General features: G+C 53.0%; 6 protein-coding genes across 9 annotated transcripts; 3 read left to right on the top strand and 3 right to left on the bottom strand.

Moving 5' to 3' along the window:
- Positions 1–392: 392 nt before the first annotated feature.
- KVP17_001466 (uncharacterized protein) lies at positions 393–758 on the top strand (the record flags this gene model as incomplete). The annotated part of the gene is made up of 1 exon (XM_068516892.1): positions 393–758. One exon carries the CDS (start codon positions 393–395, stop codon positions 756–758), a length of 366 nt encoding a protein of 121 aa, XP_068371231.1.
- Positions 759–954: 196 nt separating this feature from the next.
- Positions 955–1,482, bottom strand: KVP17_001467 (uncharacterized protein; the record flags this gene model as incomplete). 2 transcript variants are annotated; one of them, XM_068516894.1, is made up of 2 exons in its annotated part: positions 955–1,362; positions 1,419–1,451. In XM_068516894.1, the coding sequence occupies 2 exons, from the start codon at positions 1,449–1,451 to the stop codon at positions 955–957; spliced, it is 441 nt and encodes a 146-aa protein (XP_068371233.1). The 2 variants fall into 2 exon arrangements, with proteins under 2 accessions (XP_068371233.1, XP_068371232.1); XM_068516893.1 differs by having other exon boundaries at positions 955–1,482.
- Positions 1,483–1,564: 82 nt separating this feature from the next.
- On the top strand, positions 1,565–3,671 carry KVP17_001468 (uncharacterized protein; the record flags this gene model as incomplete). Of its 2 annotated transcripts, XM_068516895.1 has the most annotated exons (4): positions 1,565–2,565; positions 2,593–2,847; positions 2,876–3,454; positions 3,485–3,671. In XM_068516895.1, 4 exons carry the CDS (start codon positions 1,565–1,567, stop codon positions 3,669–3,671), a joined length of 2,022 nt encoding a protein of 673 aa, XP_068371234.1. The 2 variants fall into 2 exon arrangements, with proteins under 2 accessions (XP_068371234.1, XP_068371235.1); XM_068516896.1 differs by lacking the exons at positions 2,593–2,847; positions 2,876–3,454; positions 3,485–3,671 and having other exon boundaries at positions 1,625–2,569.
- Positions 3,672–3,970: 299 nt separating this feature from the next.
- Positions 3,971–7,183, top strand: KVP17_001465 (uncharacterized protein; the record flags this gene model as incomplete). Its single annotated transcript, XM_068516891.1, has 1 exon — positions 3,971–7,183. The coding sequence occupies one exon, from the start codon at positions 3,971–3,973 to the stop codon at positions 7,181–7,183; it is 3,213 nt and encodes a 1,070-aa protein (XP_068371230.1).
- Positions 7,184–7,341: 158 nt separating this feature from the next.
- KVP17_001464 (uncharacterized protein) lies at positions 7,342–8,163 on the bottom strand (the record flags this gene model as incomplete). The annotated part of the gene is made up of 1 exon (XM_068516890.1): positions 7,342–8,163. The coding sequence occupies one exon, from the start codon at positions 8,161–8,163 to the stop codon at positions 7,342–7,344; it is 822 nt and encodes a 273-aa protein (XP_068371229.1).
- A 74-nt stretch (positions 8,164–8,237) lies between these two features.
- KVP17_001463 (uncharacterized protein) lies at positions 8,238–9,376 on the bottom strand (the record flags this gene model as incomplete). 2 transcript variants are annotated; one of them, XM_068516888.1, is made up of 1 exon in its annotated part: positions 8,238–9,376. In XM_068516888.1, a coding segment is annotated over one exon (1,139 nt), but the record flags the coding sequence as incomplete, so codon positions are not given. The 2 variants fall into 2 exon arrangements, with proteins under 2 accessions (XP_068371227.1, XP_068371228.1); XM_068516889.1 differs by having other exon boundaries at positions 8,238–9,233.
- Between the last annotated feature and the right edge of the window lie 379 nt (positions 9,377–9,755).

Here is a 9,755-nt window from a genome sequence, read left to right as displayed (position 1 = left end):
TACAGAGTCGAAACATCCTCGACCAGGCCGTTAATGCTCTCTCGGAACTGTTGGAGGACGTAAGCAAAAGAACCAGACACGTCCTGGTTGATGGCGAGTTCAAATCTGACATCGCAGTTCTTCTCCAAGTCACTTATGCTGGTGCCTTCGCCACCAGAGCGAAGGTGGCGAGCTGCGTGGCGCTTTAGAAAGTCTGCAAAGCTAACCCCATTGATAGGCGTGTTCTCGTCGATGGATGAGGAGAGTGACCTCCAAGCATTGAGTTTCAATACATATCTACTGTTGAGTTTCTGCTGGAATGTGATGCCACAATTGGTCCCTGCGGGTATTTGATGTCACATGTAGTCCTTGGTCCGAGATAATTCATACACATGAAATATCGAATATCTCGGATGCGTGTCGCCAGCCGTCACTCCACCAACACTGTCGCCTTGGTCGTCGCCTCCACCCCATTCAGCATGAGGAAGCAAGACGTCGACGAGGTCACCCAGCAGACTAACCTCCCGCCAAACCCAGAAAGACGCCTCGAGAGAATTCTCCTCTTCAACGTCAATCCTGGCCTGGCGACCTCCATCAAAGCTCACGCCCACAAACATCGCATTCCCTACGTCCTGGCTGCCATTGTGGTTTTCGCTGTGATTGTCGCTGTGATGCTGGTCCGCGTAACATCTGACGAAAGCGATTCGTCTGCCGCAAACAGATCCGCATCTACAATTTCGCCCCAGCACGCTACATGGCCTTGGGAAAACGGCGACTGAATGAATCTGTGTGTGATGGAATGCGACTAACACACGTGTGAAACCTGTACGGCAGATTGTAAACCGCTCTTCCGAGTGGTCTGTAAGACTACCATAGTTATAGCGCCGGCAGAAAGTCAAAGCATAGCAGAGACTGAGTAAGGGCGCGAGGTATACACTGTTCAGATGAAGCCAGTTCGGAACGAATCAACCACGCTTACGCCTCAGCGGTAGGTCTGGTGGGGTAGCCACGAGTCCAAGGCTTGTCGCCTCCGGCGCGGCCGCCCATAGCTCTAGGAGGGGCAGCGCGAGTTGCTGGTTGGACACAGGCGGGCACTCCCAGATAGCGGCGCAGGTACTCAATGCCCTCAGGGGTCAAGGTATAGTAGTGATGCTGCCAGTTGTAGTGGTGAATAACGTGTCCCATGCTCTCTAGGGACCGCATGGCCATCATCACGTGCAGATTGGGGATCGGCTTCTGCACAGACCCCTCACCCACGGTCTTCTCGACGAAGATATGGGGGTTAGTGGGCAACTTGGTGTCCTTCTTCACCACACAAACACCCTCGTTAAGCAGGTAGGAGAAGATCGCCTTGCGGTTCTCCTTGGAAATGAGAGAGTATCTCTGCAACGCATTAGACCGAGAAGCTACAAGTACGATAGTGACAGAGTCACCCTCACCTGGCGGTTGACCTTGGCTCCGACGTTCTCCATCTGGGTGATTCCGTGACCAGAAATCGTACATTTAGGAGACAAAACGGCATGAATCATCCACGAATACCCAAACCGCAACTCAGTTCTGTGTAGCTCGTGAGGTGTAATAAAATATGCGTGTCGGCGAAGGTTTGCTAAGGTTTGATTCGCCGTTGATGAGTTCGGAAATAACAATGTCAGATGCAGCAGGTGCTCAGGAGGAGTGCGCTCTTGTGGACTCTATGGTGCTGGTACTAACACCAGTCGTCGATCAACACTCTTGGAATGGAGAAAAAGAGATGGATTCCCTGTCTCAACCAGACGCCGGCCACATTCCAGTCGAGCCTGTTGTACCAGCACTGAACCCTGACATTCTGGTAGAGCCTGTTTCAGAGGAACTGAACCCTGACATTCTTCGTGAACCTGTTGTACTAGAGGAACTGAACCCTGACCTTCTGGTGGAGCGTGTCTCAGAGACACTTAACCCTGACCTTCTTGTAGAGCCTGTCTCAGAGGAACTGAACCCTGACCTTCTGGTGGAGCCTGTTGTGCGAGAGGAACTGAACCCTGACCGTCTCCTCGAGCCAGAGGAACTAAACCCTGACATTCTAGTCGAGCCTGTTGTACCAGAGGAACTGCACCCTGATCTTCTGGCCGAGCCTGTTGTCTCGGACTTAAACACGGTCATGCCAAACCAAACTGCTGACTCGACATCTGATGCGTTTAACCATCCATCCGTAACAAAAGTAATTCTTGACCTTCAATCACAAGTCCACTCTCTAACCATCAGGACACAGGAACAGGAATGTCTGGCCGCCAGTCATAGCCACGTGCACGGTCGCTACACAGACAACTTGGAGAAGGAAATCGAGGCTCTGAGGTCCGAGGTTCGCCAACGAAAGACCCACGAAAGCAAAATGATGGAACACATGGCAGCCATCCAGCGGGACGAGAAAAAGAGGCGAGAACTGACGGCACTCCAGTACCAAAGCGAATTCGACGCCCTCCATCGCAAGAATCAGGAATCCATCACTAGACTCCGTTCGCAGGAGCGCCAAATGCGAGCGTTGATTGATAGTCTGAGCGAGGAGAAGTCTGAGCTTGTGGAGGAGGTGGCTGTGCTACAAAAGAAGAGGTAGGTTTCGTAGGGACTTCCGAGTAGGCAGGAAATTTCTCCCTCTCGAGTAGCAGAGGAGCTCGCGGAATCCAATGCTAGAATCAACGACCTGGAGGTAGAGGTGACGTCTGTGAAGTCCAAGCTGCGAGCCAAGCAGGCTACCTTACAAAGTGTCATGAAGACCTCCGCTGAACTTGAGGCTGAGGTGGCATCACTTCAATCGAAGCTCTTACAGACAACTGATGGCCTGGCTCGCGCTTCGCAGGAACTGAAGTCAACCAAGAGACTTCAAAGTCAATCGTATGAAGCTGTAGCACTGATGACGCAGCGACATCGCCATACAGCGCACATCCACTGACGAGGACCGCGAAGCTACTATCCGCATCGAGACGTTGGAATCGCAAGTGACGCAGCTGTCGTCCGAGAGACTTCTGTACAAAGAGAGATTACATGCGTCAGAAAAGACCGCAAGAGACAGGGAGTGCCAGGTGTCGAAATTGGAAGTTGAGGTCAGCGTTCTCGAGAACACACTAACCACAAAAGACATCTCCCATCGTAACGACATCGGCTGTTTGGAGAAGCAGGTGGAAGGATTGACCGAAGACCTAAAAAAGCAAACATCTCAAGTGCCTCTGAGGAGTTCCAGAAGGGATTCAGATGATACGGAGAGCAACCTGAGAGCGCAAATCTCGGAGTTGGTGGAGCGCAATGCCATCGATTCTTCGAACTACAGCCACCTTCAATCAGTCGTACAGGGTTATCAGGCCCGTGCGACAGAACTGACATCCCTTGTGGAATCGCTGCAGAAGCAGCTGCAGAAGCAGAGGGCGGATAACGCACTGTGGAGCCTCTCGATCGACGCTCTACCCCTTCCCTCCTCTCATCGATCCCTGAAAAAGTTCGTTCGGTGAGTCAACTTTTTTGTCTGGAAACACAGACTGCACCCACGAGTAGACCCCTTTCTCAACGGGGCCTACCGAAAGGCTGTACACATGATGGAAGCAATTGAGCATGCGTGGACACAGGCGCAGAGAGACTCCAGAGGACGGAGGCTATTACTGATCTATGTTCTCTTGCTACATGTCTTGGTGTCTGTTCAAGTCGTCCTATTTGGCGCCTCGTGAATGAACCTCTGAAAGGGATGCCCCACGAATTTCTGTAGAGCGGTCACACAGACGAATCGATAACACACAGCGTACCACCAGAAGTGGATCGTGACTCAACACGGAGAATCTTACCAAGTTCATACATTAGAATGATTGTCCAGGTAGAATGGTTTTTACTTGATTTAATGGCAGGTGGTGCACGGCCAAACTTAGTTCGTGGATTGATCTGTCTGACCAGGTCCACCATGTGGGTCATGAGGAGGGTGCCCAACACGCATGAATTACTCATAATAACCGTGAATTCAACATATACACAAATGCCATCGGTAGCGGATTCCCTGGCGGCCAAGTACGATCGAGAGGTTGTTGATGAACTCGCCAGAAACCTAGAATCTGCTCTTCCCCGAAAAGCTGGTCGACAGATATCTACGAACAGCGCCTTGAGCGCCACCACACTTGCTGAGGCTGACGAAGCTCTGGAGGTTTTCCTGCAGGCCTTGCTCGTTACGCCTAAGCTCACGCGCGAGACCGTCAAGTTCCTCAGTCGACTCCCTAGGTCGCAGCTGCAGAATTTGTCGAAGTTCTCCACCATCCTACTTCCCCATATCTTTACCGTAGGTAACGACCGATTGAGCGACATTTTGGAGGATACGGCGTTTCTCGAGTCCTTGGAGGATCTAGGAACGGTGAACGCGCGGATGACTCACTACATTCTGGGTGCCACCGACCGCAAACTGCACGTTCTGTACACAGTACCTTTCCCCATCGTTTTCTACCTGCTCAGTACGGACCCTGCCTTCCTTGAGCGGATCCTGGGTGATCGTAAGCTCATGGCCGTGCTGCGTCAGGTAGACATCAAGCGGTCCTGCGCCATCGTGAAGTTGCCACGTGAAATTCTACCTAAGATATTTACCGATGCCGTGTTGCTTCAGGATCTCCTCCACCTCCACACGTCCATTTTGAAGCGCTTGCCGTTCTTCCATGGTGACGTGCTCGCCATTCTCCTAACCAACGGACGACTTAACTTGTTCCTGGAACCATTTTTCGCTCGGTCTCATGGGTCTGATCGTGGTTGCGACAAGGAGCTTGTGGGACTTCTCGAGGCCGTCAGATTTATGACACGCGAGGAACAACTTCGACTCATCAGTTTCCGCTGTCAAGAAGATGTACTTACGTTTCTTCGCGAGATTAGCGAGAGAGTCAACCTGGAACAGGCTCGGAACAATTCTGGAGGCAAAAGCCAGCAGTCAAAGTCTTCGGTGCACTACATCGCCGGCACCTCGACTCCAGGGAGCACTCCCACCGGCAGCGGCAAACGCCTGCGCGCCAAGGCAAGCTCCGTCGGAGAAACTCGACTGGGTCATGGCAAAACGCCACTGGAACGTGAAAGCTACCGTCGACGCGAGGAAAGTCAGTTGGAGCGTGAAACAAGAGTGGGTCGTAATGAGACTCCACTGGAGCGTGACGAACGCCATCGTGAGGCTCGACTGGGCCGTAAGGAAGCTCCTCTGGAACGTGAGGAACGTCTTCCTGCTCAACTGATTCCCAGGGAGCGTGAATACCGCATGCATCGCGAGGAGAGTCAGTTGGAGCGTGAAACCAGAGTGGGTCGCAATGAAACTGCTTTGGAACGTGAAGAACGCCTTCGCCTTCTTGAAGCTCGACAGGGCCGTAAGGAAACTCCTCTGGAGCGCGAGGAACGTCTTCGTGACGAACGCCTCCGTGAGGCTCGACATGGCCGTGGCGAGACTCCTAGGGAGCGTGAATACCGCATCCATCGCGAGGAGAGTCAGTTGGAGCGTGAAACCAGAGTGGGTCGCAATGAAACTGCTTTGGAACGTGAAGAACGCCTTCGCCTTATTGAAGCTCGACAGGGCCGTAAGGAAACTCCTCTGGAACGTGAGGAACGTCTTCGTGAAGAACGCCTCCGTGAGGCTCGACTGGGCCGTGGTGAGATTCCTCGAGAGCGTGAATACCGCATGCATAATGAGGAGAGTCAGTTGGAGCGTGAAACCAGAGTGGGTCGTAATGAAACTCCTCTGCTTCGTGAGGAACGCCTTCGTGATGAGGAACGCCTCCGTGGAGCTCGACATGGCCGTGGTGAGATTCCTAGAGAGCGTGAATACCGGGTGCATCGCGAGGAGAGTCAGTTGGAGCGTGAAACCAGAATGGGTCGCAATGAAACTGGTTTGGAACGTGAAGAACGCCTTCTTGAGGCTCGACTTGGCCGTAAAGAAACTCATCTGGAGCGTGAGCACCGCCTACGCCATGAGGAGGGTGATGAATCTAGCTCCAGCAGTAGTAAAAAGGAGGTGGTGTCATCATCGTCTGGGATTAAGCGCGACGACAGCACTACCCTCTCCTACATGCATAGCAGGCGACGATACCCTACAACTACTAATAGCGAGAGAGCCAAGGCAGAGCGTCACGGCGAGAAGTCCTATCAAAAGCGATCTCTCGGTAGCGAGCGTTCCACACGCGCTACCGACCTTCGGGCCTCCCAGAAAACCGATCACGACGTATCTCGCAACTCTGGTTCTCGTCGAAAGTTCGTTGAGCGAGTGGAGGCTCACCGACTTCAAGCGGACTCGCCTCCCAGAGACCTGTCCTTCGGTCGCTCGCTGGATAACTCCAAGAAGCAGAGCGCCATGCATATCATCTCCCACGCCGCCCACCACGGTGACCACCACTCCCGAAGCTCATCCGCCGCCGCTGTGGTCACGAAGACTCGCAACGCTTCTGGGTCCTCCTCCCGTAAGCAACCCTTAAAGAAATGCCAAAAGCACACTGAGAGCCTCTCCACGTCGTCGTCGTCGTCTAGCTCCTCTAGCACCAGCACTCACGGACCGACGCCGATCCGAGGTGTCGACACGCATGCCGGCACGCTGCATGATACCTTCACCGCGGAAACTTTCCACACTGAGACGGCACCTTCGTCGTCGTCGGTTGTGTCTCGCAGACCCAGCGTCATCGATGGAATGCGTGTGCGCTACGTGGAGGTTCCTGTTGTCGAGTACGTGGAGAAGCACGTCAGCAAAAAGGAGGTCGTCTTTACTGAGAAGCACGTGCCAAAGAAGGTCTACGAGGATGTTGAAAAGATTGTCGAAGTACCCGAGGTCAGGGAGGTCGTTCGCGAGGTGGAGGTGCCTATTCATCTTCTAAAACCGAAAGAGGAGCCAGTTGTGATCGCCCAGTCAATCCAGCCTGTAGTGACGGCTTCGAAGAAGACTAAGGAAGTACAATGCAGCACCTTCGATCCTGTAGTCGTGCCTGTCGACATTTACATCCCCCTACCTGTCCACACTCTGGACGAAGGTGAAGCTGTTGTGAAGGTGCATCACGAACGCGTGCCCAAGGAAGAAGTTCCCAAGAAGCAGTGGAACTCACTGGTATTCGCCGTGAACCGCGGACAAGAAACGGACTTCTTGCAGGACATTCTCATTCGCGAATCCGACGGATCCGTGCAAACGTTGCCGCCGGTGGAGAAGTGTGACGTGATCCCTCCTGTGGAGTCGTGGAGGCCTCTGTGACATCACAAATTTGTTTTGACGTGCAACCGTTTTGAGAGACTCCTTATTATCATTGTTTATAGTTATTCCTTCGTAGAATAGTTATTCTACGAAGGAAGTCAGCGCTACTTCAATGGTAGAGTCATCAGACCAGGTTGTGTTGGTTGCGTTTTGCTATTTCATCTGCGCCTTGCAGACGGGGTGCGACTTGACTGCGTTAACGCTGACGCCTTTCCAGCGTTGCGCTTCAAATGCTTCGCCCAGTTTGACTGTTTTTCCTTGTACGTCTGTTCCACGCGTTCTTTACGTTGTTGCTTCTTGATTTCGTTGCCGCGACGTTTTTTGACGTCCTTGACCTTCTGGGAGTCCGAGCTTTTGATTTGTAGGCTTTCAGGCAACCGGTATCCACCAGGAGTTATGATCTCTTTCACTTCGGCGATCTTCGACTTTCTTGGAACTCGAACCCGGTCAAGCGAGACCACGCCATCTTCATGCCAGTCCATAAAGGAGACGTGCACTTCCGTGGCTCCTGCATATCGAATCACAGTGGCAGGGTACCATAGGCCATCGTCATCGTAAACGGCTTCGCAGGCGCTCTTTAGGGGTAAGTCGGAGAGATTCTGCATCGGTAAAACGTTGGATCTCGCTCGCGATAGATCTCGAGGTTCCTCCTCACCAGGAAACAGCACACACAAGACACCCAGGTCGTCCACGACCTTCGAGCCGACGACCCGCCCAACTACGGCGTCTCCGTCAATATGTAGCTGCACTGATCTGTTGAGCAACTCGTCGCGAGGCTCCGCCGGCGTCTGACTCTTGATTCCGGTCTTGAAGCGCAGCAGCTCCGAAAAGACGGCCACCACCTCCTCAATGTCCGACTTAATGGAAAGTAACTCAGGGTTATCTGGTGCTGCGAGGAGTGCCTCCTCTACGGCTTTCAGATGGATGCCATACTCCGATAATTTCGATCTGATGCTATTAGGGGTCTCTGTACCCTCCATTCCATCAGCAATTGCGCGATTATCAGACGCATCACTTAAACGAGCTGTTAAAACAAGCTGGAGTGCACACAGGCTTACACAGAAGTTAGAAGAGCGTCATAGTAGTGCTCTTCTTGAAGGCGCTTCGTTTCAATTCTCAATAGGGTCTCTGCCGCATTTGCATCCGAAACCCTCGCGTAGACTTCCGCCGTGGAGGGTTCAACTGGTATGCTGGCGACCTCCAGGTTGCTTATATGGCTGAAGTCGAACGGGCTCCGTTCTCTCTCCACAACCACATTGATGCGTTGCTCGTGCATAAAGACCGGCGAAGGAGCAAGGGGTGCCCCGATGACAACATCGTCCACCACCCGCAGGCTGAGCACTGAGAGCACACGTTCCATGAGACCCAGAACAGGGAAGCACTCGTGCTTGTAGAGTTCTTGGCACGACGCGTCGTCAAATACGCCGACAATGAGGTACGTACCTCGTAGCTTTGCTGCTCGCAGCTGCCGAATGAGGCCAGGATGCAGAATGTCGAAGCAACCATCCACGTATACGACACGGTCATCCTGCTGGGGTATTCTCAAGGGGCTTGCGAATTGCGCCACTTCACGCGTTCCAATGGTCATGCTGTGCATGGCGGAGGGCCCAACGGCTGGCACAGGCCTCCGGTTTAACACGCAACCGGCTGTGTGGATCCGAGCAAGCAGTGCAGTGGTAGAGACGCCGCAAGTCCGAGAAAACGATTTGAACTTGCCAGCGGCCTTCCATGGAGCATAAAGATCCTTGCCATCCACGAGCACATCATCGTCGCCGTGCGCAATAAAGTCGATCCCAGTAGACTCAAACCACTCGAAGGTAATGTAGTAATCAAGACCCTGTATAACCTGGTCAACGAATTTGCATGCCGACAATATCTCAGCTCTTTCACTGGCGGAAAAAATTGGTCTTGTGCCCTTGGCTTCCTCAACCGTGTCATCAGAGTTTATACCGACCACGAGCCTATCGGCCAGCCCCCGAGCCTTTCTAAACGCGTTGAAGTGACCGACGTGGGCCAGGTCGAAGACGCCTTCCACCAATACCGCAGTCATATGCGGAATATGCTCCACATGGCTGCTTGCTTGCAGTGCGTAGACTTCTTGGTTGTGTACAGTTGTGCTCCACACGCCAGCTTGAATTGATTGCTTCTTGTTCGCCGTTTCTTGTGCGCTGTGTTGCGGGCTGCCCCACAGAGCTGTGTCGAATTACACAACACAGATCTCCAAGATGAGAAGCTTTAACCTTGTAATGCTATCAACCGCGATTGCGGCTAACCCCAGCTGGCTCTCCTCATCCATCGACGAGAACACGCCTATCAATGGGGTTAGCTTTGCAGACTTTCTAAAGCGCCACGCAGCTCGCCACCTTCGCTCTGGTGGCGAAGGCACCAGCATAAGTGACTTGGAGAAGAACTGCGATGTCAGATTTGAACTCGCCATCAACCAGGACGTGTCTGGTTCTTTTGCCAACGTCCTCCAACAGTTCCGAGAGAGCATTACCGGCCTGGTCGAAGATGTTGCGACTCTGTATCCTGGCTCACGAATTGGGTTCAGCACATTCAGTGACAAGCCAAT

Source organism: the organism of the source record quoted next (assembly GCF_019968985.1).
Source record: "MAG: Porospora cf. gigantea B chromosome Unknown PgB_NODE_893_length_9755_cov_201.949, whole genome shotgun sequence".
NCBI classification, from domain to species: Eukaryota; Apicomplexa; class Conoidasida; order Eugregarinorida; family Porosporidae; genus Porospora; species Porospora cf. gigantea B.
Note: the sequence above shows the minus strand (reverse complement) of the source record. Positions and strands in the feature narration are given on the sequence as shown.